Source organism: Arachis hypogaea, chromosome 3, assembly GCF_003086295.3.
Source record: "Arachis hypogaea cultivar Tifrunner chromosome 3, arahy.Tifrunner.gnm2.J5K5, whole genome shotgun sequence".
Taxonomy (NCBI): Eukaryota; Viridiplantae; Streptophyta; class Magnoliopsida; order Fabales; family Fabaceae; genus Arachis; species Arachis hypogaea.
Genome location: NC_092038.1, coordinates 131950190 through 131978033, shown reverse-complemented (window position 1 = coordinate 131978033; position 27844 = coordinate 131950190). Strand labels below are relative to the sequence as shown.

General features: G+C 30.9%; 1 protein-coding gene, 3 long non-coding RNA genes and 1 pseudogene across 13 annotated transcripts; 1 reads left to right on the top strand and 4 right to left on the bottom strand.

The window, feature by feature from the left end:
- The first annotated feature begins 5606 nt into the window (after nucleotides 1-5606).
- On the top strand, nucleotides 5607-6248 carry LOC140183889 (uncharacterized). 2 transcript variants are annotated; one of them, XR_011880383.1, is made up of 2 exons: nucleotides 5607-5754; nucleotides 6115-6248. It is a non-coding gene; the product is annotated as an uncharacterized lncRNA (long non-coding RNA). The 2 variants fall into 2 exon arrangements; XR_011880384.1 differs by lacking the exon at nucleotides 5607-5754 and adding an exon at nucleotides 5812-5954.
- LOC112791716 (uncharacterized) lies at nucleotides 5711-9158 on the bottom strand. 2 transcript variants are annotated; one of them, XM_025834653.3, is made up of 5 exons: nucleotides 8700-9158; nucleotides 7566-7863; nucleotides 7027-7077; nucleotides 6224-6396; nucleotides 5711-6146 (listed from the first exon to the last, which is right to left on the bottom strand). In XM_025834653.3, exons 1-5 carry the CDS (start codon nucleotides 9011-9013, stop codon nucleotides 6101-6103), a joined length of 882 nt encoding a protein of 293 aa, XP_025690438.1. In that variant the 5' UTR covers nucleotides 9014-9158; the 3' UTR covers nucleotides 5711-6100. The 2 variants fall into 2 exon arrangements, with proteins under 2 accessions (XP_025690438.1, XP_025690437.1); XM_025834652.3 differs by having other exon boundaries at nucleotides 5868-6396; nucleotides 8700-9154.
- Nucleotides 9159-9664: 506 nt separating this feature from the next.
- Nucleotides 9665-14941, bottom strand: LOC112791718 (methylmalonate-semialdehyde dehydrogenase [acylating], mitochondrial-like; annotated as a pseudogene).
- A 1830-nt stretch (nucleotides 14942-16771) lies between these two features.
- Nucleotides 16772-19036, bottom strand: LOC140183888 (uncharacterized). Of its 2 annotated transcripts, none has more exons than XR_011880381.1 (4): nucleotides 18865-19036; nucleotides 18724-18773; nucleotides 18502-18630; nucleotides 16772-17053 (listed from the first exon to the last, which is right to left on the bottom strand). It is a non-coding gene; the product is annotated as an uncharacterized lncRNA (long non-coding RNA). The 2 variants fall into 2 exon arrangements; XR_011880382.1 differs by having other exon boundaries at nucleotides 18719-18773; nucleotides 18865-19034.
- A 4126-nt stretch (nucleotides 19037-23162) lies between these two features.
- LOC112791715 (uncharacterized) lies at nucleotides 23163-26212 on the bottom strand. 7 transcript variants are annotated; one of them, XR_003197269.3, is made up of 7 exons: nucleotides 25706-25844; nucleotides 25027-25081; nucleotides 24824-24865; nucleotides 24635-24718; nucleotides 24371-24415; nucleotides 23707-23837; nucleotides 23163-23379 (listed from the first exon to the last, which is right to left on the bottom strand). It is a non-coding gene; the product is annotated as an uncharacterized lncRNA (long non-coding RNA). The 7 variants fall into 7 exon arrangements; XR_003197266.3 differs by having other exon boundaries at nucleotides 25684-25817; XR_011880379.1 differs by lacking the exon at nucleotides 25027-25081 and having other exon boundaries at nucleotides 25706-25809.
- Between the last annotated feature and the right edge of the window lie 1632 nt (nucleotides 26213-27844).

Below are 27844 nucleotides of genomic sequence, written 5' to 3'. Positions count from 1 at the left end.
GGATTGTTTCTTTCCATTGAAAAAGTATTTTCAATGTAGCTTATAGTGTTAGATGTTTGGAACCACTTGAGGGGAGATAATTGTTTTATTTTATTTTATGATCGAACATGTGAATAATTACTAAGGGAATATATATATATATATATATATATATATATATATATATATATATATATATATATATATATATATATATATATATTCATGGCACTTTTTTTTTTGTCTTCAATATTGCTGATTTCTTAAGTTTTGCTTTGTTTCGTGAGTCAAACAAAATGGCAAAATATATAGTAACACATTGACCAACTAATTCTTGTTAAAATAATCTCTCTATCTTCTATCGTCGCAAGATGTGACTGATGATTGAGGATATACAATTTTTTATTTCAACACATAAACATACCAATTTACATACCAATTAATTAACATCTTAAGAATAATGATAATTTCCATACATCTTTGGAATATTTCCTACTCTTCTGTTGATTATTTCAAAGATTCACACCTATAAGATTTGACCAATTTACAGAATAAACAGCCTAGCTATTAAAATTACTCACTCATCTATTTAGAGAATTCCACTTGGACCAAATATTTCTGTCTCGATAAGTTTGATCTATGATCAGTTTAGTTTTGATGTACTACAATATAAATTTATTTGGTTATTCGATTAAATTTATGTATTTAATTAGATAATTTTTTTAAATAATAATAAATATAAAAATTAGTTATTTTTATGATATGTTAATACACGATTGAATGCTTTTATAAAACTCTTTTAATTGTATAGAAATTAAATTCTTAAAGTTTAAATCTATTTTACATTATCAACTAACTAATCAAATTTAAGGATTTAAATAATCTTTTTTAAGTCAAAAGAAAATTAAAATTGACTATAATAATTGACGTTTCAATTAATTCCAGTTATGATCTCACTAATTTCCACTTGAAAATGATAATTGCACGACCTATTTAATAATGTACATTGTATACATTTCTTAAAATGATAATATACATTGTACACATTGTGCCCTTGCCGGTCAATCTAATCCAAGGCCCAATCTTAGCTTATTTTAGATCGATCCGACACATGGTGTATTTTTTAAGAGGATTATTATATGTAATACTTTTTGTATATCTAAATAATGTACGTTTTATTTTTTGTATTAAAAATTATTAATAAAAAATGAAAAAATATTTTTTTGTTTATATATACCAAAAAAAAATATAATAAAAACTTTATTAGTTATTTTTATTTAAAATTTATAATTAAAAATCGTTAGATAATAATTTAGTTAAACATATCAAATTATTTAATAATTTTCATCGATTAACTTCATAATATCTCCACGTGAATCTTCACACAAAAAATACAAAAATATCTACAATAAAATGGTAGAAGCATTATTTTTCTATTTCTAAAAGTTAGATAGTCAATGATTTTTGGATAATGGTTATACTAGTCAAAATCTGTCTAAATCAAATATTTGAATTACGATCCCATGCTACCAGCAGGTACACTAGACTCCTCAAATATGAAATAAGCGATATAGTATCCTAGCATCTCTCATACCCACTCTTATTTTGACATACATACATGGAAGTGGTTTGCAGGTGATTGATCTTTAATTTGGTGTATGTCTTCAGGATGTTAGAGTAGGAAAATATTTCGGTGGAGACATATATATAGACAACAAGAAGGAACACGTCTAGAATTCATGCTAAACTTGTAATAAACATGAGAACATGAGTATTCAAAAAAGTAATCTCTAAATCGTTAAAAAAGTAGTAGCTAATAAGTTAATAATTTATAGTTATATCTTTTGTATATCTAATATTTGAGTCTCGAACAGAACAATGTATTCTATTTGCATTTTTCCTCCCATTAATATTTTTTATTAGTGAAAAAAAAGGGGCATAATTTTGTATTGATTTTTAGTTAAATTATATGGATCGAACTCTTAAAACTATTTAAGAAGTTATTTGGTGTATTATAAATTTTATATCTTTTAAAAATATAATTTCTAAAATATTTTTTTTAAAAATTTAATTTTAATTGACTGACATCAGAAGAAATTTTATAAAATTATTTAATCAAATTCATATTTTTAAATAATATTTTAAGTAAAAAACTTAAAATTTTATTATTTTTTACTAACGTAATAATACATAATTAGTTATCCATGTAAACCTTTTTATACTTAGAAAAGATGAAATTAAATTATATTTTTTAGTCAATAATAAAACTATTTTTTATGGGTCTATTTTTTATGTGATTTTTTATTTTTTAATATTTTAACATATTTTTTTTATCTCACTTAAAAGATATATGATATGAAAAAGTTAAAGAATTATCAAAATTTATTATTTTTTATTATCACTTAATCATCAATTTTAAAAAAATATAAGATAAAATATGTTGCTAATTTACTAGAGTAAAAAAATTAGACTAAAAAAATTAAGCTAATGACTAAATAATAATAAAAAATAATAAATTTTGATCATTTTTTAATAAAAAATTACACTTGATAAAATAACTGAAAAGATTAATTTCCTAACATTAGGGAGTTTACGTCCCCGGTTGACTTATAATTCATTTTCTTGTAGCTAGATAGCGGATATTAATAAATTGAGTTTTTATTTATAATTTTTATAATTCTTTTAATATTTTTTTTATTTTTGAAGATCTATATTTTAATTTATTAATTTGTATTGCTAATTGTTCTATTTTTAATCTAATAATTTTTATTTATTTTTGAATTCTTTGAATAAAACTTATTGTAAAATTGAAATTTAAAAATTTTTATTTTATATTAATTTAAAAAATCCACTATCATTTGAATTAATATTAGTTATAATTATTAATATAATTATTTCTTCTCTTAGATCTTTAATTTTATTTATAATTTATATTTTTATTATTAATCTAATTTTTTAAAATATAACCAAATAAACAACTTTAGAAAAAATTATTTTTGTCATCTTTACATGAGCGGTACCCATATTGCAATCTTCAGTTGGGACTATAGATTACTGTTAAATTGTACTACTGTATTGTGTTTGATTTTTTAGAATCTATGTATAACTACTTTAATTCATTTAAAACTTAAAATAAAGCATGCTAACTTAATAATGGAGGTGATTATTGATGAACCTCTCATCATCACGGAGACTTCTTATGATCTTATCACTTACTTATTAAATGCATAGACGGCTGGGTACATCAAATCTGGGTTTATCATGCAGAAAAGTATATGCAACCTCTTCGGTCAAAAATAATTAAAAAAAATGTGGCTAATAACTTAATCGTGGTTGAAAGATGTGTATTATATTAATATATCTTTTAAAAATTTTGAACAACGTTAGTTATTTGAATATCTAATGCTCTAATATACACAAAATATAAATATTTGAATGTTTAATATATTATTTAGTGTTTACCCTGAGGGCCTGAATGTAAATCATCATTTCAATACTTAAAATATTCATGGCTGCATGCATGTGATATCAAATATAATAAAATATTACATGTCAATGACTATTTTTCAGAACTAATTTAATGTAAAAAATTTTTTTTCAACAATGAAACTAAACTATAGTTAACTGCACATGCCGACTCAAACTTGGGCATTCAAAGTCAAGAACAAACGAAACGGTTTTTTACGGGGACACGCCTGGCTTTATTTTGAACTATGACATTGAACAATAGTTAACATAATAATTTTCTGTTTTGACCATAGAAAATTGGATTTTGTCAAAATAAGGAGTATACTATCTTATAGTAACGTTCAACTTATACCGTTTAATTTGTATTATATTTATTTCATTATTTGACCTTAGACTTCAGTATCAAATTGTGTACACCACATGTATTATATGCACTTATATTACTTATTATGTAGGCGTCAACCTCATTGCTTAGCTTTGACCATCTTGTATCTTCTGCTATTCAACGGAAAGGCTAATGAGGTTTCATTGTTCTTAGTTTTACGCTCATTCCCTTTAGAATTTCAAATCTGCTACTTGAAAATTATAAAGGAACAAAACAAGAGTAATTAGAGGTCACAGGTCAACCTTCAACTAAATAAATTATATTATCCTACACAATTGCTGATTTGGTTATATCTGATCCAATAATTGCTCATCTTGTGCAAAAACAAAGGCTAATAATAGTAAGAAGTTATTACAATTACTAATATAAGCTAAGCCAGGAATGGATCATCTTATGTAAATATTTCACATGATCTTATCATCAGTTCTTAATTTTTACAATTGATTACATGTTTTGTTGGTTTCTAATAATTGGTTCCACCTTTTTTTTTCAATGATGAAAATCAGCATATAATAAGATTATGTGAAATTTTAAAATGGGAAGATTCATTCCCCAACAAATCCAAGCATCATGCTCATGCATGGTTCATGGTTAATTAGCACTAACTGATAATACAAGAGAGGCTAAAAGCAGAGAGAGGTTAATTTGCTTATAAAGACACTACTAAACCAAGATTACAACCTTGTTCTACGTTAGAGTAATTCCAATGAAAATGTTGCTGGAGTTTTAAATATAACATGTACGTAAAGTAAAAGGGTTTAAAATTTGGAGACCACTTCGATAAACACACTAAAAATGTCTGTTTTTTTTTTGTTAAGACGTTTATATGTGTCATGATATTATTGGACATCTTTATTAAACTGGTTAATAATTTATTTTTTAATAAACTAGAACAAAATCGGTTTATTATAGTAATAACAATAAATCCAATTGTCCACACTATAATTATTAGACCCGATTTGATCCGATCGATTTACACAATCTAAATCGAATCATGTTTAAATTTTTTGATAAAAAGATAACTATATCTCTAATTTTTTAAAAAAAAATCATAATTTAGTGGGTTATGTAAATTAGTCGGTTCGACCAAATCAGATAACAATTAGATTTATTGTTGTTGTTATAAAAAAATCAATTTTGTTCTAATTTATAAAAAAATTTAAAAATAACCGATTCATTAATATGTCTAATAATAATGTATGTTATACATAAGTGTCTTTACAAAAGACGTTTTACATATTTTTATAGGAGTATCCCCTTAAAATTTTACTTTGCATTGGAGATGATTGATGAAGTGAAGTAAGTTTCATTTTAAAGATGTGATTTTACAAATAATAATATGATATTTTATGAAATCCAAAATAAAATTAAATTGAAACCAAACATTAGAGTTGCTCTTATAGTGTTAGACACAGTCATACGTAAGAACAAAAACCTCTAATAACATGAACCATACTGGTTCTTATAAGCTCATAAACCAAATATTGAAATCAATCAAAACGTCACACTTCAGCCCTAATTACTAAAAAATAGTAAATGACAATTGTATCCCTTAATCCCTTATGTTGACTATAAATAGAAGTGGCTCTTTAACCAAAACAAGATTAGGAGGTATTCTTAATCTTGCATCTTATATTCTTATTATCATTCCAATTAGGTCTATTTAGCAAATGAACTCTGCTAAAACATGTACAAGACAAGATTCAAGTTATAATATCGGTATTTGTTAAGTGTGGTAACATTACACAATTTCCTTGTGAGTTCCACCAAATCCACACTCAATATTCCATGAACCAGACAAGCCCTCTTGATTTCTATTTTGACCTTATATGTTGCTTTTCCTTTCAAAATCAAATAAACAAGAAAATAGTGCACATCTTTTGCCCCACGACAATACAAAATGCCAAATTTATTTCACTAATGTGAGTAGATTCTTTATATCCTCCTCTGTTATTTGACTTGCCTTAACATACATAGATTTAGAAAGTAAGCAGAAATATCAGCTTTACAAGAAAAAAAAAAGTTGGAGAGGGCATAGTTCGATATTGATAATTTCTATTAGATCTACACTGTTGGATTACCTTGGTACAACATGCACTAAGTTTAACTTAATGCATTTAAGGTATTTCCTAAACCTAAATGAGACTCTGTATAGTATAGAATTAGAAAGATCATGTATTATTTGGCTGAAGCATATACAAGAAAATTCCACCAGCAACAGAAACATTAAGTGACTCATATTCTCCAGCCATTGCAATGCTAACAAGCTCACATGCCTGCAGGGATTTTTCCGAAAGGCCACTTCCTTCGCTGCCTAAAACCAAGCACAATGGCGTATCTAATAAGGAATAACAAAAGCCTGGAGAAAGCAAAGAAACTGGCTTGACTAACCCTTCATGCTCAGGATGCCCAGCAAGCAACTTCATTTGAAATTCTTCTATGAGAGAATCCAGATGACTCCAACTACCGGAAACAATGGGGAGCTGAAAGGATGCACCTCGGCTAGCTCTGAGAGCTTTTTCATTGAATGGATCGCAGCTGCCTGGAAGAAGAAAAACTCCATCCTGTTGGACGTTGGCCATTTAGTTTGCACTTTCAAACAAGAGTTTCAACAATAACTTATGCAGATACGAAGTTCTCAAGGCAAAGGATAATAGAAGCAAACAATCTGTTAGACAGTTATGTTATAGAACAACAATTAGGAGGAATAAGTACAAATCACTAGTCCAATTTCATAGAGGAAGTTCACATTTAGGAAGAATATGGAGCTGTGAACTTATTCCCTTACACTATTAACGCAGCACATGGACAAATCACCTATTTGAGATTGAATAAGAAGCAAAACAAAATCTCCACTCAATTATCCTCTTCTGTAGCTTCGCAGTATAACTCACAAGTCATGAGCTTAATCCACTTATTCTTATAAATCGGGATTTAAGTGTTTGAGAAGTGAAGCTACAAAGAACCAATGCAGTCCACGAACAACCAATTACAATCAGTCAATTCTAAAAAATTGTCTTATGCCATTTGTGTATGTTAGGATATTATTTTAGACCAGAAGATATGTTCCCATACTCCGAAGCTAGTAGAAGTATATAATATGAGTCAGATGCTATATATAACAACAGGCTCAGAAGAACGGCATAATTATAAAGAAGAATAGTGCCCCATGGACCTACAGAATAATTACTTACCCATCTAAAGGCAACAGCTGATCGGAGTAATGTGCCGAGGTTACCAGGGTCCTGCAGTGAACAATTCTAAATAAGTCAGTAATGGCAATTAAATTTTTTGAAACCTGCATGACTTCTAAGGTGTTCACAGTGTGCAATATCGATACTGGCACAGAGAGTTGCACATAGATATTGAAAGGCCAGAAAATCAATCAAGTCCCTTTTTGCAAACTGATGTCCATGGATATTCTGCTTCAACAACCAATATATATCGTGTATCTGAGATTTATTTTGATTTTGATTTTACCTTTTTTTTTGGGGGGGGGGGGGGTGTTAGAACTTGATTATTGTGATTTTGCTTTAAGATGGAGACAACAACAACAAAGCCTTGTTCCACTAGGTGGGGTCGGCTACATGAATCAAACGACGCCATTGAACTCTATCATGTCTATAGCTAGAACATTTACATGTAGATCTCGTTTGACCACCTCATGGATGGTCTTCTTAGGTGATTATTGTGATTTTGCTTTAAGATGGAGAATATAGACAAAAAGTGTCACCTGAATCCCATCAAGAACTAAAATCCGATGTGTAGAAAGAAACCATTTCTTGCAGTCTTCTTTCTTTTGATGATCATCTACATTTAAAAAACTAGCAGGAATCTTCATTATGGCAATTGCATCAGTAGAGTCAGTCGATTGCAGCCCTGAAATTTTTTTCATCACAGTTGGGCTTGCATGCACAATAGAAGCTGCGGATTTATCCAACCCACTGGAAATTTCAGCTTTATCAAGAAGAATCAAACATTCCATTGTTATATTTTCATCTTGGAATGAGTCTTGAAACCTGTATATTTCTCTGTAAATAGAGAAGTTATGTCATACATAAAGTTTTCTCCCATAAATTTAATCATGAATATCATTTATGGTTTAAAACTGGTTGGAGTAAATAGTTATATACAATAAAGAAGATTCCTGCAAATGTTGCTCTCCTACCTCTCCAATGACCAATAGTAATTTCTCAACTGAACCAGTCTAAATCTCTAACACACTCTTTAATATTATTCTTACTAACTAACTTCTATCCAAGGCCAGGTACTATAAAAAAACACTTCCCTTTCTCAGTGGATAAACACTGCTTTGTATGAATCATAACTCAAGTACAATGCCTATCCTTTTAACAAAGTCAATTAGATTCACAAGGACGAAGAACATATCCATTGCTCTAGCCTCTATAGCATTGTGCTAAAAATGACCAAAGTATTAAAATGTAACTGGATACAAAAAAGTTATAATGAAGGGGTTAACTCACATAGACTTGATAGTTGATAATCATTTTCAAGTGAAACTATTTAAGCTTATCAAGGACACCTAGCTTGAAGCTTATCAATCATTGTAAAAGCTAAATTGAATAACTAGTAAACATACGAGAAAGACATTGATAAAAAGATCAAAGACAGGGAAAAGGAAGATTATCGAAAGATTAATTACACGAAGATATAGAAAATAATCAAAGCTACAAACTTTGATTATTAAATAAACAAAAACAAAGATTGGAAATTGGAAGGCCATACAGCTCAAAAAACAAATATTTTTACGAGAAGGTAACATCTTTTCCTAATAAAAATGCAAATTTGAAGAAAAATCAGAAAAGGGTCAGTGCTAAAACAGTTTAAGAGTTGAGGAGTGTGTAACCTAATGGGTGTGGAGCCCACAACAAGAACGGAGCCATGAGAGCGGCGATAAGAAGAGCTGTTGCGGAGCTTGAGGCAATGCTTCACGAAAGGGTTCGAAACACTCGTTATCACCTTCTTCGAATTTCCATAACCGTCAGAACAGGTTCTTCGTTGTTCTGGTGGCTGTGGGTAAGTGATTTTGTGCTGCTGCTGCTGGTTTTGTGAAGTAAGATTGAAAGTTGGGTGAAACTGAAAAGAGAATGTTTTTGTTGAGAGAGTTTGAGGAGAGAAAGTGGAACAAGCACAGTGAACAACGTTCGCGCTGCATTGCATTTCGGTTCCTTCCTCCTTCTTCTACCTTTCGCCTTTGCTATGTTACTTTGCTTTATCAGCTTACTATATTTTCTTTTGTTTTGTCTTAATAATTATTTGCACAATCAAATCTTTATTGGGGATTAAACTGGCAATTTGCCACAATTTTATGCCTATAACTTTTTATATAAATATAAGTAATTTTAGTTTAAAATAATTTTTAATCCTTCTTTCTTTTTTGTCTTCCGGTATTAGGTTTTTGGTTTTATTATTCTAAAGATATTTTATTTCTAAAGAAAAAATTACAACTGATTCAACTGTTATTATCATATTAACATCTTAATGTTTTAATAAAAAAAAGTATATTCATCTTCATTGAGGTACTGATATTCTGCAAAACACAACCCTCCCTAACTTTGTAAAACATATACCTTATATCAATATTGTTAAATACCATTGTAAATTTTTTTAAAAAAAATGCCGTATATAATATCACTTAATATGATAAAAACATCATATTTATAAACGTTTTAGAAGGAGGAATAAGATTAAATAATCAATCTTTATTTAATCTATTTTTCCCATTTTTAAACAACAATGCTCTCATTTTTGCATTTCTTAACCTAGATTCAAAAGCGAATTGCAAAATGATTTTCTGCACAAATCCACATATTGCCAACTATGAATACTAGCATCCCTTTTATTTCTAGAAGTTATCTTTACATTATATATCCATTAAAAATCTAGCCTCTGGACTTGGTTAATCGTTTCACTCAAGAAGCTTTCATCTAATTTTGGTGCTTGATTAGATGGGAGTAATTAGTACTTAGTAACAAGAGACATTTCAATGTCTTATATCCTTTTGCTGGGAAATTCATCCATTGAAAATTATTGGGTTTTGATTATACATCCTTTGGGAAGAATTTGTAGGAACATGTAGCCTCACTGAACTTGCCATATTCTGTACCATTGGGGGCATTAATGCCCTCTCAGAAGCTTGATCCATTCTTTCATGTCTATGAGATGCTGAAGAAGAAGGCACATATACCTTCTCTGAAGTTGGACTTAAGCCTATATCAGTCGTGTGAGATGTTGTTGCAGGTATGTATATTCTCTCAAAAGTTAACATGGTGTCACTTCTTTCAAATGTTTCACCAATGCTTTTACTCACATCAGCATCTATCCTAGGTGATATTTGAGCTAAGTCATCAACTTCATGGGTCATAGACATGTATATTCCATCTGATTTCAGAGCTGGGGCAGTAGCAGTGTCAGCCCCTTGGGATGCTGTATATAAGTTTACATTCATCTGAGATGAAGTGACATAACTCTGCTCGGAAGTTTGGGGAATAGTCTCACTTCTCTGAGATGTTGCAGGCGAATTCTCATTCCACCAAGATGGTTTAGAAACACCAATCCTCTCTGATGCCTGGGACGAGGGCGATAATACCAGGGAAACATGTTGGCTTCTGATATCCTTATCAGCTGGTGCTGTCGCAGATGAGATAGCTGTGTTCTGTATATCTGCATCAGCAATAGCTAGTAGCACTTCATAGGTTGGTGAATTACTCTGTAACTCTAAGGGCAATGATTGAGGTGCCAATTGCATAGATGAATCTCTCTCAGATGGACATGCAGCAGGTAATGTTCCTAGACTTGGGAATTCCTTCCATCTTTTTGCCACTTTTTTTATTTGGGTATAAAATTGTACTCCTGTTCTTCCTGCAACTAAATAAAGTGACAAGTAACATTAACATACCATTAGCAACCTTGTGAAAAAACGTAAAAGGGGGAAGAAAGGACACAAACTCTACCACAAAAATTGAAATTGCCGGCAAAAGATGCTTTTGACTCATTAAAGGAAAATTGTAATGGAATAGGTACAGGCACGTCGATCCCAAACTGCGAGACAGAACACTAATCAGAGGATAAACTAGCAGCCTCTACACAAGCCTGGAAAGTTGGGAAACATAAAAACGTTGATTGGATAGAAGTGAATAAAAGAACAAGATAGATGAAGAACAGAAAGCATGATTCATCTAGAAATTTCTAGATATTCATATATATCACAGAACACATTGCTTACCAGTACAGCATCAACCTCATGTTGGAACTTCCTAGCAACCATACCAGAGTTGAAGACAGAAGCTCCATTTCCATATCTGTAAAAATGAGCTTTAAATGTCACATTGTATTTCCAAAACTATTGCAAGTTATTGAAGGAAACTCCTCCTTGTCTGAGTTTCAACATGATGTAGAAAGAAACAGGACTCGAACAGAATTTCTATTTTCAATTTGATGTTCAAGGGACCTGAGATAAATATTAATACGTTCACACACGACCTGCAACTAGGAACATAAGAGTACCTGTTTTTATTTATTATTGATATAGCTTCATCTAGGTTGTCGGCCTATTGTTCAGCAAGAAAATTGTTGTTTAATTCCAACAATGCAGAAGAAGTTAATAGCAAATATATGTAGTAAGCAATGGAAACCTGCATGCCAAGAAGAACTGGTCCATAAATTTCTTCCTGCAAAACGAAGGTAGAGGTCACTTGCTATCACTCCTATCAGAACCATCGATGATAAATATGGCTATCTTTTCGTGCATTCTTCTTCCATTGAGAATAGTTGAAACATGAAATCAGATATACCTTGTAACACTCCATGTTGGTTGTGACATCACACAAGTTAGTAGGGCCAACAAAATTTCCATTCTCATATCCGGGTACCTATCAGGTAAGGTCTGAACTTCATTTCTTCCAAAGGAAAAGTTTAATACCTTGAGAAAAATAACAGAGCAAAAACTTATTTTAAGTAATGAACATCAGTGAAATTGGTCACAAAAAAGGTAGTACCACAATGTGCCTCCCATCAAGTAGGAGTCTTGCACCATTTTCAACAGCATTCTGAACTAGTCCACATATCCTATCTTTTGCCTGTTAGTTGAAAAAGTGGATCAAGAACTCAAACAGCAAAAAGTTGACAAATTATTTTCCAGCTTAAACATGATTTGTCAAGATGCGGCGTCTAACAAATACCCTCTACACATGATATGATGAAAACTATACAACACCTTGAGATAATTGGGAATAATGTTTGCACCTCTCTGCTAATAACTGGACCTAGGTCTGCATCAGGATCTGTTCCTACATTCACTCTAAGTGCTTTGGCACGCTGCCCCAATTCGTCTTCCCTGGAAATAGTTAAAAAAATGAACAGTGTAACATAAAACAAGTTTTTTGATCATCCAGAGCACCTTATAAAGTCCTTGATACTGCTGTTAAATAACAAGGTCACTGCACAGTTAAGTGCCACATGGTAGGAGGACTCAATTATAATCAATAATTGGCAGAAGTAATAAAAAGCTTCTTCCAAGAATGCATTTTGTAGTAATTTTTAACACTTCTCTGATTCACATCTTAAAACAACAATTTAGGTTGAAAACAAACTTGACATCTGAAGAACCCTTCATTATAGATTCCACTAATTAACAAAGCATTATTAAATGGTAGATACAGGGTCAACTCTACAGCACCCAAAATACTGATCACAGAAAGAAAAAAATGTAATTCTCGGGAATAACACAATGAAAAAGAATAAAAAAAGGTAAAGAAGTCCAAATAAAGGGAATAACGTCGCATTGAACCTCCCACAAAGATAGCTGTGTTTAAAGCCATGGACCTCTCTCCTGCTGCACGGAAACCAGCAGAAACAAGGGCATCTAAAGTAGCATCCATGCTAGCATCTGGCATAACAACTATATGATTTATGCCACCTGCATTTGACTAATATAGATAATATCTAATTAGCCAGCCAGTATATGCGTATATGATATTTCCAACTCAATAGGCACAAAAATGCATTTAGTGTGACATAAGAACTAGTATTACAAAGTTTTATGAAGTAGCACATCAATAACAGCTTATAGTGTGAACAACTAAAAAATGCTTCCTCACTTTACCTTATGGTCAAGGCATCCTTGCTTCTGTTTGGTGAGGTAAAGGTGTGGGAAGTAAATTGTTGTTATAGGACACAATTTTATTACAACTCAGAATATAAAATCCTAGATTTCATGTAGCCTTAAATGAACCTGTAATAGCTCTCAGGTTGCAGCCTGGAGTGAAAAATTATGTCACAGAATTCAGAGGTATGAAGCACTAAACTTACTGTAATTGAACCATTGAATGACACAGCTTTTATATCCTCATCATCGCATATGTAATTAACAATCTCCTGATCAAATAGAAGCCAAAAGTAATGCATATCAATGTTTGGTTACCTCACTTGCATGACACTAGTTTTTTTTTTCTTTTGTTAAAAAGAGTTAAGGATACTGATATCCTTAGAGATTCCTGGCCAATATTTTGCCTATATAAGAAAATAATAATAACTTATTGAATTGCAAGACATATCTAATGATAGCAAAACCAAATCCCAAATTCATGTCACAGGCCTAAATTTGTTACAACAGGCTAGAATTGTAACCACAATAATGATGAAAAAAATAGAAATATTACTTTTTGCATAGTATAACATACACGTTTAAAACACCATCGGGCAAACCAGCTTCCATTGCTAATGCTGCAAGTATCATTGAAGCTCCTGAAAAATTATCGCGAACACAACACTATTTAAATTACATATACAGTTAAACTACTGACACAAACTTGTGAATTAGATATTTACTGTTAAGGGAAGAATTGCCAAAATGTGCCTGACACAATCTCAGATCGTAGGTTCACATATATACTAAAACAAATAATCACCTGGATTATTTTCACATGGCTTAAGAATAAAAGTGTTGCCGCATGTTATCGCGATAGGGAACATCTGAAAATATTAAATAAGTGGTTTAGTAGAAAGTAGGAACCTTCACCTGATGCATGCAAAAGCTATGCAAGCACAAGATTCAGTGTGAACATAAAAAATGCATTTGTAAGGAAAAAAAGAAAAAAAGGAAGAAAATTCAAGAGTCAGAAACCTAACACTATTACAAATAGATTCAGTTTAGTACTTTATGAAACATTATCAGCAAAAATATATCCAATTGGGAACCTGCTTAATAATTTAGGGGGGACAAAAATCAAGGAGCAGAATGCTTTTGGACAACAACTAAAGATAATAAAGGTTGGACATACCCACAAGGGTGTCATTGCAGGAAAGTTAATCGGGCATATTCCAGCACAAACTCCAAGGGGATCTCTGATGCAGTATGTATCAATTCCATTACAAGCTTTAGGAACAATTTCTCCCTTTTGCAGATTTGCCATCCCACAAGCATGCTCTACCATCTCTGCGAAAAAGACAGGAAGCTCACTTTGAAATAACTATAAAAGAAACTGAACCAGAAATTTTGTTAGAAGCACAAATTTTTACTATACAAATATGGAAATAAAATAAAGACTAACCTAAACCATGAAGCACATCTCCTCTGGCACCCTTTAATGTTTTTCCTTGTTCTATGGTGATGTTCATGGCAAGCTTATCCTGAAATAAGAATATTATTCCTGTTATCAAAAGCAAAGTTTGATCAATACTATATCAGTTTGAGTATCATCATACATACAATATCTCTGCGAATAAGATCCTGAAGTTTAAACATAATACGTTGACGAGTGGTAATAGGAGTGTTTTTCCATGAAGGAAATGCTTGCTTGGCTGCAACAACTGCTGCTTTAAACTCTTCATATGTGGTCAAAGGAACTTGAGATACAACTTCTTGTGTTGCCTGAGAAAAGATAAATTTCTCAAAATTATGTTCAATAAAAAACCATACCTTAAAAAAGTTTAGAAAACTTGACAAGTTTAAAAATGTCAAAATCCAAACTAGTATCTTCGAAGAACATATCAGCTTACAGCCTTACAGGATATAACATCAGCAATTACACAACCTTGAGAATCTACACATTTACCCCCAATAAAATTAGGGACCTTCAGGTACATACAAAGAGAAAAAAAAGTTTATGTAAATTCACAGCCTAATAAGTGCAGAGTAAGAAGGAGATAGGGTAAGAGAGAGAGGGGGGGGGGGGATGGGGGGAGGTACAAATCATACACAACAGGAGTAGAAGTATTGTCCATGGACTTTCAACCATACCAGGTGGTAGTTTTGGTTTAATGAACCATCACATGAACTGTTGTTCCCCTCAACAGACATAGATCTATTTGGCCTCCATGACTTGAAGGTTTTATCTACAAGATGTAATTAAGAATAGCTATGATGAAGATTGACAATCAATATGACAACATAGAAATTATAGACTCAAAAAATGTGGAATACAATTTAAAAAGAACAAAGGCAAATACATATAGCATCGATATACTCTATATCAATAACGAAAATTTCCTTTTTCACCCAACAAAGAAAAACAATTTAACAGGAAGAAATAGATAAACATCAGTTGGCATAAGGAAATCATCATAAATTCCAGCTTTGGGCTTCTTGATGGTCACAACATATCCTTCATTGGCACCAAAGTCACGCATATGTTTAATGAGGTCTTCACGGTCTTGGAAAGTTCCAGGTGGTGGAGGAAGCATTATTGTCAATCCTTCTTTGGGCTCTAGTTCATTTTCAGTCTCCATGGTGGCAAAATCAATATCCTAAGGCCTACAAGATGACACACTCAATTTGGTAGATACTATGGAAATATTTTTAACTTGATATGCAGAATCAATTTTGGTAGCTGGAGTTTTTACAGGGATAAACTAGTACACAATTTAAGAGATACTAAACAAGAGGTTTCGTTCACAGTGAAAAGAATTCAAGTTTTAATAACCCAGCATTCTCCACTTATCTGAAATTATCCAGCATTCAAGTTTTACAAGTCAACACTCGTTATGCAAGAATCAATAGTAAGAGTATTTGAAAATACTCAAAATAGCAAGGGAGTGAAGGGGTCTCACCTGATCACCAAAGCCGCGCGAAGTTTGCTTCTCACATCACAAACATAAGAACATCACCTAGGAAAAGTCAGGGACAGAGAAACAAACAACTTGAATTAAAGAAATTCTAAAATCCCCCATTATCCAGGATTGAACTCAAACGTCAGAAAACAGGTAAATTAATGTTCCAATAAACTTCCTTCCTTCACACGTAACAAAAGGGATGAAGGGTGTATGTATGCATACCTCAGTTCTGTTCAATTTGATGAACATGTCCTGTTTGACTGGTGAGAAAAAAAAATGGGTTTGTATGTAGCTATGATTGAAACAAAGCGTGGGAAAATTTTGAAAGTGTTTGCCCACAAAAATGGATCCGGACACACCCTAGTGTTTTCATTCACTCACACTCTCTTTGAAACTTCTTTATATTGTTACTACTATAATATACGTTGGTGCAATATTTGAGGGAATATTTTATTAATGTAGTTTTTAATGTACATTAATAAGATCATTAAGCAATTAATATATATTTTTTGTAAAACTACAAACACATTAATTATAACCTCTAAAATATAATTTTAATAAAATAGCAATTATAATTATTATTAATTTTTTTATGACTTACTATTAAAAATTTAACATGTTCTATTGGTGTAACACCCTACCACATTAAGCTTTACGCTTAAGTCGTAAAACAGAGGTGGTGTGGTATTACGACCTCTAAAATAAAATGAGTACACATAATAGCAGAAGAATTATAATATGCTAGGAGCCTTGAAGAATAGAAGAAATAAAAAATCGCGAATATAAAAGCGCAACGCTCGAGAAATGAGTTAACTTGCGTGCAAAGAAAGCTACAGCTATCAAGTGTCAAGTAACCCAAAACAGGAATAGAGAGTCAAAGATACAAAATAACGAGCTCCTGACTCAGCCTGCGAAGTCAAGACTGGCCGGAGAATATACACACATATATACATATATATACATATCCAAAACCCAAATGTACATAAACAAAATCCTGCCTCTCCATACACCTCTAGGAGGATCAAAAAGAATAAGTTATGTGGAGAGAAAGCTAAGTACATATATATACATCATAGGATAACAAAATAACCCAGTAACCACTCCACTTCAAGAGTCCAGACGCCTAACGAGATGCCTCTCGACCTACATCTGAAAAATAATAACATAGTATGGAATGAGAACCGGAGGTTCTCAGTATGGTAAAGGTGCCACACACATAATATATAAGGTCCTGGGAATGCCAGAGGCAATCCTAGAACGCCGACACTCAGATTATAGAGCTTAAAGTATTAAATAGAAGCCATAAAAGGTGGTTTACTAAGGATATTTAAACCTAACTTAACTTAACCTTAAATCTAAATCCCATTCTGCCATTCCTCCTTACCTCCAACTCCATCATGCATTTTCACAGACAAGTAAACAAACAAAGGCAAGCACAAGAAGGTTACAAGTACTGCAGATAACAAATATACATTTAACATGGCAAGTACATTTAGGCACACCCAGTTAATACACAAGCAAGTAATTCAAGTAATATGCATATGATGCATGCCTGTCCTATGGCTGATGAGGCTCATCTGTCGGTTATCCAGCCAACCCGACAAGTCTGAATTGTACTTAGACTGTCCCCCGACGTGCATCCCCAAGAGTCTATGCATAGTTTTTCTCAAATAATCAATAATACTCAATGGGGGTAACATTCCCGGGAATTCATATAGTGCCCGGTCACACACTTACGTCGTAGGGTCAACAAAGTATCGAGTTTTCAACCTGGTACATGTGGTGGCAAGCCACGGCACTTAATCCAGGGAATCTCGTATCTCAGATTATTCAAATTCATAAGCCATATAAATAATTCAATTATAATTCATCAACTTCAACATCATTCTCAATCGCATTTCATTCATCATCATACATCAATCATATTCAATCCTTATCCTTCATTATCACACCTCCCATTCCGTCCATCAATAGTTCCAATTCAAAACATAACTCATTCCTTTCTAAATGAATCAAACTTAAAACATGCTCATTTTCTTAATAACTCTAAATCAAACCATATAACCTTTGAATCTAAATCTTTTTAAATAATCATATAAACAAAATCTCTAATTTTTATAAAATTTCGGCAGCATCTCCTCTAAAACTCGGACTTTGCCACCCTTTTCGGGTCCAAACCTGCTTTCTTTTCAATTCAACATACCCTTCCTCATTATCATAACAATCTCCACAAAAAATCTACCTCAGATCAACAATTAAACTCATACAATATTCAAATCCAACAACCAAAATTCAACTAAGAGTCATAGTTCACAAATCCTAGGCTTTTAACACACAATACCTCAAATCAATAATTCACCGAATCATTAATTAATCAACAAGCACCAAACCAACCATGTTCATCAACAATAACATTCAACTATAATTCTCTCCAAATTAACATAACAACATTCAACATCCAAAATTAATAACCAATTATATTCATCGACAAATTACTAAACATTAAACATACACCTGCATTCCAACTTATCCTATGGTCATCTAGCCTAAATTTTCACAGAACATTATATATTAAATGCAAGAAACCTAAACCATACCTTGGCCGATTTTCACGTAACGACCAAAGTTATTTATTCAAAACCAAGACAGCCCCTCAAAACTCAACTAATCCGCTTCCTCCAAGTTCCAGTATTCACAAATTCAAGCTCCAATTATTTATTCACAACCTAATACACATTCATAACACATATATATCCAATTTAATACTCAAAGCTCAAATTCAATGAAATTAAAATAGAATTATCATATCCTCACCCTACCCAAGCTTCACATAAGCAAGAGTGAACGTTTTCCTCAAGCTAATTGGATCCTAAAACATCAAAAATTAAAGAAATTCAATACCTCCACTCAAATTCCCAAAAATTGGGGAAGAAGAGGCTGAGAATAAAAAAACAAGTTACCTATGAAATTGTTCCGATAGAAACGTAGAGCTCGATGCGGTGGTCGCGTGGCCACAAACGGTGCGGCGATCGGAGCTCGGACGGAGGAGATACGGCGTTCGGAGTTCACCGTAAGGGTTACGGGATTCCTTTCTCTCCTTTCCCCTGCAACTTCAACGTTGCTGAAATGGGGAAGATGAGGACGTGGGTCCTTTTTAAAAGCTGGTCCGGTTGGGCCCACGGTCTGGTTTGGGCCCGGTTTAACCGGTTCGGCCCGTTCGGTCTAATTTTGGACCGTTTTCTTTAAAATTGGTGTCAAAATTCTCGTTTCGATGAGCTCTATCCTAATTTGATATAATATTCACATTTCTAATCCTCCTTATTAAAAATTAATTTATTGACTAATTATCTACTAATTAATCGGGGTTTACAATTGGTATATAAATTATTAAAATGATTAAATTCGTTTATAAATTTTAATTAATTAATAATTTTTTTTATTTATTTTAATTATTTATGTAATATTATAATTTATCTCATAAAATTTGTCTTATATATTATTTTTTTCATCTATAGCATCATGATTTTAAAAATTAACTATATTATAACATACCGTTTAATTAGAATATATATAAGGAACAAAATTAATATTTTTTAAAGTGTTATTTTAAATTAATTTATCAAAAAATATTTCAAAAGAAAAAAGAGATATTAAAAATAAATTTAGATGTATTGAGGTACTGCATAATTTTTTTAAGATTTTATTAGAGATATTTATTTTAGGTTATTAGTTGAATGTAATTTTAGATTTTTATAGTTAAAATTAAATTTAAAAATAATTTTAAATAAGTAGTCACAAAAATTAATATTCATTTCAAGATGTCTCTTTTAAAAATAATTTTTTGGATTTAAATTTTGTAATTTTTATAATCAATTTTATTTACTAATATTAAAAATTCAAAATTTAAATTTAATTATAAAAGACTACTATAATGAAAAAATTATCTAAATGAATTAAAATAATATTTTAATTTTCAAAACAAATAAAAAATATTAGTATACCATATTTATTCCTCCATTTATACCAAATTTATTTTTACTCCTCCTTTTTATACCATATTTAAATGTTACTATAAAAAATATTAATGAGTATAATAAAATAATTACTCAATAATATTTTTATAATACTTACTAATATATTTTATTGTACTTATTAATAATTTTTATAGTATGATAAAAATATAGTATAAAATAGAAGAATAAAATATTATATATATTGAAAGTATAATAAAAGTATTAACGAGTTCGATAAAAAAATATTAATAAGTAATTATTTTATTATACTCTTTAATATTTGTTATAGTATAATAAATATTTAAATATAAATTTATAGTTAAGTATTTATAGTTTAAATATAAATATTTGTTTGTAGTTTTATAAAAATAATGCATTAATTACTTATTGATTTTATCAATATGTATTAAAAGTTTTATTAATGTAATGCATTCTAAGATACCGTGTCAATAATATTATAATATTAATAATATAAAAGAGTTTTAAAACTCTAAACAATAGAGAAATATTGTAATATCCACCTTAAAAATAATAAAAAATATTAATAATTTAAATTGGACTAAACTTTGTAACAAATTTTGTACAACCAACTTAAATAGAAAAAAATTTATATTCTATGCTAATAGAGTCGTGATCTTTATCAACTGTGTCATCAAATAAATCACCTATATTTAAATTATATTTCAAACTTTTATACACTCTCATTTGACAAACGAAATTTGAAATATATAATTTAAATTTAAAAATTAATATTCAAGAGAGTACATAAAAAATATAAAAATTTTGTCATTTAAAAATTTAAAATATTATTTGAATTGCTTTAGTGTAAATTCTAATAAAAAAACGATAAGTAGATGGAAGTGGGTGAGTGGAACAAACAATAGTTTTACTAGTGGGTAATTAGAAAAAAAAAAAAACCTGTGTCAACAATGGGTAGTTAACGTTGCACTTATGTGCTTTTTATAGTAGACGTGTTAACGTGTCCATATTTTTTATTATTTAAAATGAACTGTTTATCTTTTCTATTATTTAAAATCGTTTATCTTTTCTATTATTTGAAACATTCCATTTTTACAAAATTTGGTCTAATTTAAATTATTAATTTTAAAAATTATATTTAATTATTTATAAATACATATATCTCGTTTTATACTATAAACGAAATAATTTTTTATGTGTAAACAAGATATATGAAAATTAAAAAAATGCACATATGTAAACGAAATAAATAAATATAGTGTAAATTGGTAAGTACGCTACAAATTATTTATTTTGGTAATTAAAATAATTAAATTATTTATTTAAAAATTTTAAATTTTATGAGATAAGTTATAATATCAAACAAATAATTAAAATAAATAGAAAAATTATTAATTAATTAGAATTTATAAACGAATTTAATAATTTTAATAATTTATATACCAATAGAATATATTAAATTTTCAATAATAAGTCATCAAAATAAAAAATTCTGTAATAATCATAATTGTTATTTTATTAAAAGTATATTTTAAAAGTTATAATTAATGTATTGGTAGTTTTACAAAAAAATATATTAATTAATTAATAATTTTGTCAATATACATTAAAAGCTTCATTAATGGAATTTCCTAGGATATTGTGCTAACGTACATTACAATGTTAATAATGTAAGGGTCACTCTACGGTATAGATGTAACTTCATAAAGAAATACAGATATTCTTTCTCTTTGCATCTGCTATTGACACGTGCTGTTGTCCTTTTTCATAATGAAGCAGGTTGTCATGAAATTACGGACGCTGATGGGACGGTCGGCTGAGCCGAGTTGTTAGTGTGAACTGGAATGGAATTTTATTTTGCTGGGTTCCGTAGGTGCCAGCTTCGCGAGTTGGGTCTCGTTGGCGGCTCCAAAAAAGAATTGGGTGAGAAGGAGGCAGATCGGGTCTTCAGATCACTCTTCTCATCTCGTGACAGCATACCCGAACTTTAGCCACCGCGATCTGCCTACGCTGTCAGTCTTCTCATTGTGGATGTCACTGGCGCTGGATATCTGCGCCCATTTTCCGTAGTGAAGGACCTCTCCCCGTTCCCCAATCGCCATTGTTCGACGTAGTGGCGTAGTCGTGGAGTCCCGCCCCGTCAAGGTGGTAACTGTGTTCGGTAGCGCGAAGTCCATCGTGCTTGTGAGTGCAAGGTAAGAGGTGATCTGACCACTAATTAATTAGCATTGGCCTCTGTTTATTGAATATTTAGCACCGAACCCTTGGCACGGTATTTTCGTTGTCTACTTTCCCTTCGTTGACATTTTGTTATGTTGAGATTTGACCTCATAATATTTTGGGTGGGGTTTTAGACAAGTTAGATTTTTTATGCGAGTGATGTTACTATTCTTTGCATTTTAAGAAATTTTGGGATAAAGACACTGATGTGTATATGCAGCCTTGGTTTTTGACGATAGAAAGTAGAGAAAGTTTCTGTTTGAGATTGTGTTTATGCTAAACAATGATTGTTTGAGTGTTGGTTCCAAATTTTTTCAAGTTTGATCAAGAATTAGTATTGTATTTGCTACCTCGATTACAAAGGTGTAGTTACTGGTATTGGCTTTCAGGCGAAAATGCCATTTTCTGCTGATCGAATGGGTAAGGATTAGAAAATTATGGTTTGAATCCGGCTTCTACTGTGGGTAGCTGAGTACTATTAGTTCACAATATCTCCCTTCTATATGTTTCACAAACTCATATACGAACAAATTATTAGATTATTTATATATATGTGTTTTAGTTCAAAATTATTAAGTGCCATGTATTCTGGGTTTTGAAAGTTGATATTGCCATGGGTACTACTAGCAAGGTAGGCATGTTAATGATTACATAGTTGTTGAGAAGGGATATTCTCTGACTGCCCATCTAGGTTTTTGTCAACATTTAGTAGACATTCTTGTTGGGGATTGAGTTAACATGTCATGGACACATATACTATTATAAAGTAATGGTTTCTAATGGAATTTTAGTTGCTTGATTGACTATAAATATGATAGAGCTGTTGCTTGATGCCAGTACAAAACAATGTAGCTTTTACTGGTATTATGATTGTACTGTGATAAAGACTGATTAAAGCGCTGGAAAGTTAATCACTTATTTGTCCAATGATGTAACTACCCGGATCGATAGTAGTTTAAAGAATGTTATAAAAATGGTGGATACGGGATACATCATGCAATTTCAAGTACCATCCCTCCAACACAAACACACTTAACCAGAAGTAGTTGACAATAAGTACGTGAAATATAAGCAAACTAAAAAGTTATACAAAAACAAGCCATAAAATCCAGGTTATCCAATACAACACAATGCATGTCAAATTGTCAATCGTCCCATAATATTTTATAAAGGAGAACAGAATCATATGCAGGTTACTTCTACAAATTTGTCCGAGATTATTTCTGTTGGCTAAAACACTTCTTTGTAACATATAGGACAAGCCTGAAAAAACATGCAGAAGAAAAATAGTTTAAAATCATATGAATTTCAGTGGATGCCAAATACAGTGTTTGTTACTAGAACAAGAACTAAAAGTATCAAGTTCATGATGAGCATCTTGACTTATGTGATTAATATTAACCCAAAGAATAAGCTTAACAGTGGCAATCTCAAATCGCTGAAGATCGATTTACCCCAGAGGGGAGTTGAATTGTTAAAAAGAAGTTAATAATTGAAGAACAGAAGTAAGTTAAAAATATAAACCTGAAACAATTATTTGACAGTTAAACAGCAGCAATTGCTTTGAAACTCTAAAAACACCAATATTACCTCTCATCCCTCGACTTCTTCCTTGAGAAGAACCCGCACTTGTACTTTGATGAAACTGGAAGCATCGAAATCTGCTCTTGGGTAAGACCACAGCTTTGGGTTCCAACAGCTTCACCTAATTCAAGTAGTTCCTGTAATAAATAATATGATCCTAAGGCAGGAAAATTGGGGGGGGGGGGGGGGGGGGGAGGGAACAAAACCACATTTGCACTCGAGAAAATTTTCAAATATGGCTTAAATGGAAACATGATTCATGATAGGACACTGGAATCATTTGATCTATATTAGTGACCCATTTGGGAGGACAAAACTTAGTCCCTGTTAATATCATTTTCTAAACTAATGTTCCTTTACTTTAGTTGTTATCGACACAATTTTCTAACTGCAGTCAAAATTTCAAATCCAATTCAGATTAAACAAACAGTATGCTGTAAGAATATTATGTAATGATTTACCCAAAATATTTTATGGAGTAGCTAATCTTACAACAACAAAAGCCACAGAAACAACTAAGTTAACAAAGTAGGGCCTCTTAATAAAATAATTGTAAGATTAACTATTATACGTATTAAGAACATTGACCTTAAGAAAACCAGAGATATAGCTGTGTTTTAAGAAGTAAATTAAGCTAATAAAGATCGTAATATGAGAATCTCAATCCAACCTCGTAGGTCATGTTGTCAGGATCAATACTGTCTTACCAAACAACCTGAAAAAACATGGCCAAACTGCTTAGAAATCTTTTATTGTGCTTCTCAAAAATGGAAAACTAGAGTTAGAAAGCAATGTAGTTTTCCCAGAAAAAAATGTCTATAAATTCAAATATCAGTTTTTCAAAAATAAAAATTACTGTTCATAAACTAAAGGCTAAATTGCTCTCATTATACTCATCAAATGTAACTGAAATAAATGGCCATTAATTTATTACCTTAATGGTTCTATTATTCTACTAACATCTTTGAGAATCTGAATTTCTCTCTTGGAGGGTGCAAAGAGAAACAATCTCAGAATGCTTTGTAGTTTAAATGAATGAAAAATGAAACATCTCAGATTCAGTCTTCTACAATAATTGAGAAAAAAATTAAAGCATTAAGAATTTACATATATAACAAAATACCTTTTTAAATTTAGTTTCAAGATCTTTCTCTTTGTTGGAGTCCTGATATCTCAGTTGTTAATTTCATAACAAAGAAAAGGGGCAGTGAAAAAAAATCAACAGTCCCTCAATAATTAGTTATGACCAATGAATATTGGTTATTGTCATCTAATTTCTAAGAAATATTCAACAATTAATGGCATGTAATGTAATAATTAAGTTACCATATAATAAACTAATAATCGACAAATGTCTCCCTTTTCTGTATATAGCTTGCCACTGCAAATGCCAAAATTTCAGTAGGTAGACAAGGAACTGGACCTCAAACTCAATGAACCAAAAATAATAAAAAGGGAAAGAGTCATATATAGGTACAATAATACTGTAAAAATTGACAAAAAAATATTATATCATCCGGAGTTTCAACTTACTTAATGTCACAAATTAGTATAATTTGGATCTACTATATAAGTCAAAAGTAACCTCAATTATAATAATCTAATGTATAAGATATCTCAAATTTCCAGTAACATGATAAGATTTCCCTTTCGAACTCAACACCATTGTTTCTTACTTCCATCCCAGATTTTAATGCAACATCTTCCACCCGTCATATTTTTCACATATGTAATGGCAATTTACAACAACAAAACTCTTCAAAAACATATATAATTGAGGTTTCAAATTTAAGTCAACAACTGCAATTAGCAATGGAAGCGCACATCTTAAGAAATGATGCGATTCCACCGCATTTTATCAGAAAAATAGAATTCATCTTCGCTATCAAACCAGAGAGTAACCGAAAGGTTAAGACAGTGAAAAATAAATGCAAATCTAAGCTAAGAATGAAATAGTGATAAGGAGAATGAAAGAGAACCTACAAGGAGTTGACAAAGACCTTACTGTGATCCATGGAAGCCTCGTCGAAGGTCCGTGCTGAACAAGGCGCGAGCTCCAGCAATGACGAACACGACGATGGCGAGTAGACAAGAGGGATTATATCAGCGGTGAATCTGGCAGTGCAAGGCAGAAACAACAACAGCAGCGGTGCAGCACAAGGTAGAGACGGTGCTGGAGCCTGGAGGTGAAGAAAGTGGCAGTGGCAACTTCTAAGTGGGTTGAGTAGATATATTAGTCCATGTAAACGAGCCCACCCCTGATGACCCAATAAAAAAAATGGAGCCCACCTCCCTTAACACAGTTGGGGATTTGCACCGTAGCTCTTTCTCCCATTAGCCGCGGCTCCTCCATTAAACTAGAGAGCTCGACAAAGTCACAGAACTCTGCAAGCCTGTTCCCCTGCTTTCAATTACCATGCCACTTGTTAACACAGCCTTCAATCTGTATGAAAAAACATGTATGCTATAAATGGCCATAATGTAAAGGAGTTTTAAAACTCCAAACATTAGGGGAGTATGCAATCGGTCCCCAACTATCTTATAGTACTTTGGTAGATTTGGTCAAGGTTTCTGACTTTCTTCTAAGATCTAAGTGAGTGTGGGCACGCGCCCTGTCTAAAGAGCATTGAATAGCCACACGCATGTAAGGGTCTGGTCAATGATTATGGGTGTTTATGGATTAGATTTTATTTGCATATCCGCGGTAAATATCTGCATCCGATCCGAAAATTACGAATACGATTCGATCCGCATTTTTTACGGATCGGATCACGGATATATGCTCTATATCCGCATATCCGATCTGCAGATCTGCACAATAATTAAAAATAAATAAATATTTATATGTTCGGTATTGTATTTACTTGTTTGTATGTTTTAGTTAGTAATTATTATTCATATATTGTATTATTTTATATTTATTATTTAGGAAAAGTTTGATTAAAAATATTTTAGGAATAAATAAGTTTAAAAATGTGAAAGAAATATTTTTATTGAATTTTTTACATAAAAATATGATTAAAAAGAGAAGGTTCAACTATGCGGATATATTGGATATCGAATCTGATCCGGTACTAAAAAACACAGATATCATATTCGATCTGATTCGATAAAAATTGTGCGGATCGGATCGAATTTTTGGCCATATCCGATCCAATCCAATTCGATTTGACACCCCTATCAACGATGAGTGAGGCAGTGCCAGTTTCGGTATTTTAATAATGATGACTGCTGATAGTGATAAGTGATAACTGAGATGTGTACTGTTTACTAAAAGGAAAACACTCATATAAAGATGCCTATATCATCTTTTGCTAAAGATGTTTTGGTGTGACATTTTAATTGGTTTATGTATAATTTATTCGGTGTTCTTCGTCACACATTATTAAATTCCTTAAAAGATTTTCTTTCTAAAAACAATAAAAAATATTTAAATTGAACTAAAACAAAAAAATAATAGATTAACTATTAGATTTTTTTCTAAAATTGTTTATATAAAAAATATGCCACAATCAATATTATATATATATATAATTTTTTTAACGTAAAATTTATCATATGAGTTATATCGATAGGTCAAACCTCTTAAAATTTTTATAAATAAAAAAATAACTAATTTATATTCGTACGATATATAAAACAATTACTATATTATTATTATATTATAGATTAAAATTCACTAATTTAATTTTTTTTTCATTTTTAATATAAGCATTAGAAATAAATAAAATTTTTATAACTAGATGTAGTATAACAAAATATATATAATATTAATTAATTTTTTAAAAATTCTGAAAAAATAATTTCTTTCTAATAGAGTGTTATTAGAAAATTAACATTATAAAAGTTAATTTCAACCAATACGATATAATAGGTTATTAAATATATTTAATACAAAATACATTGAATATAAACTTTTGTTGAGTTTAAATTTTAAATAATTTTTAATTGAATTTCGAATATTCTTATTTTAAAAAGTTAGAATATTTTAACATAATCTCTTTCATATCTTTTTAATTGAGTTTTTGATTTTTTAAATTATAAACCTTATTTATAATTAAAGGTAATATTTCAACACTATCAATTAGCCACACATACAAAAATACAGACACAATTCTATAATTATAATTATAATCTAACTTTA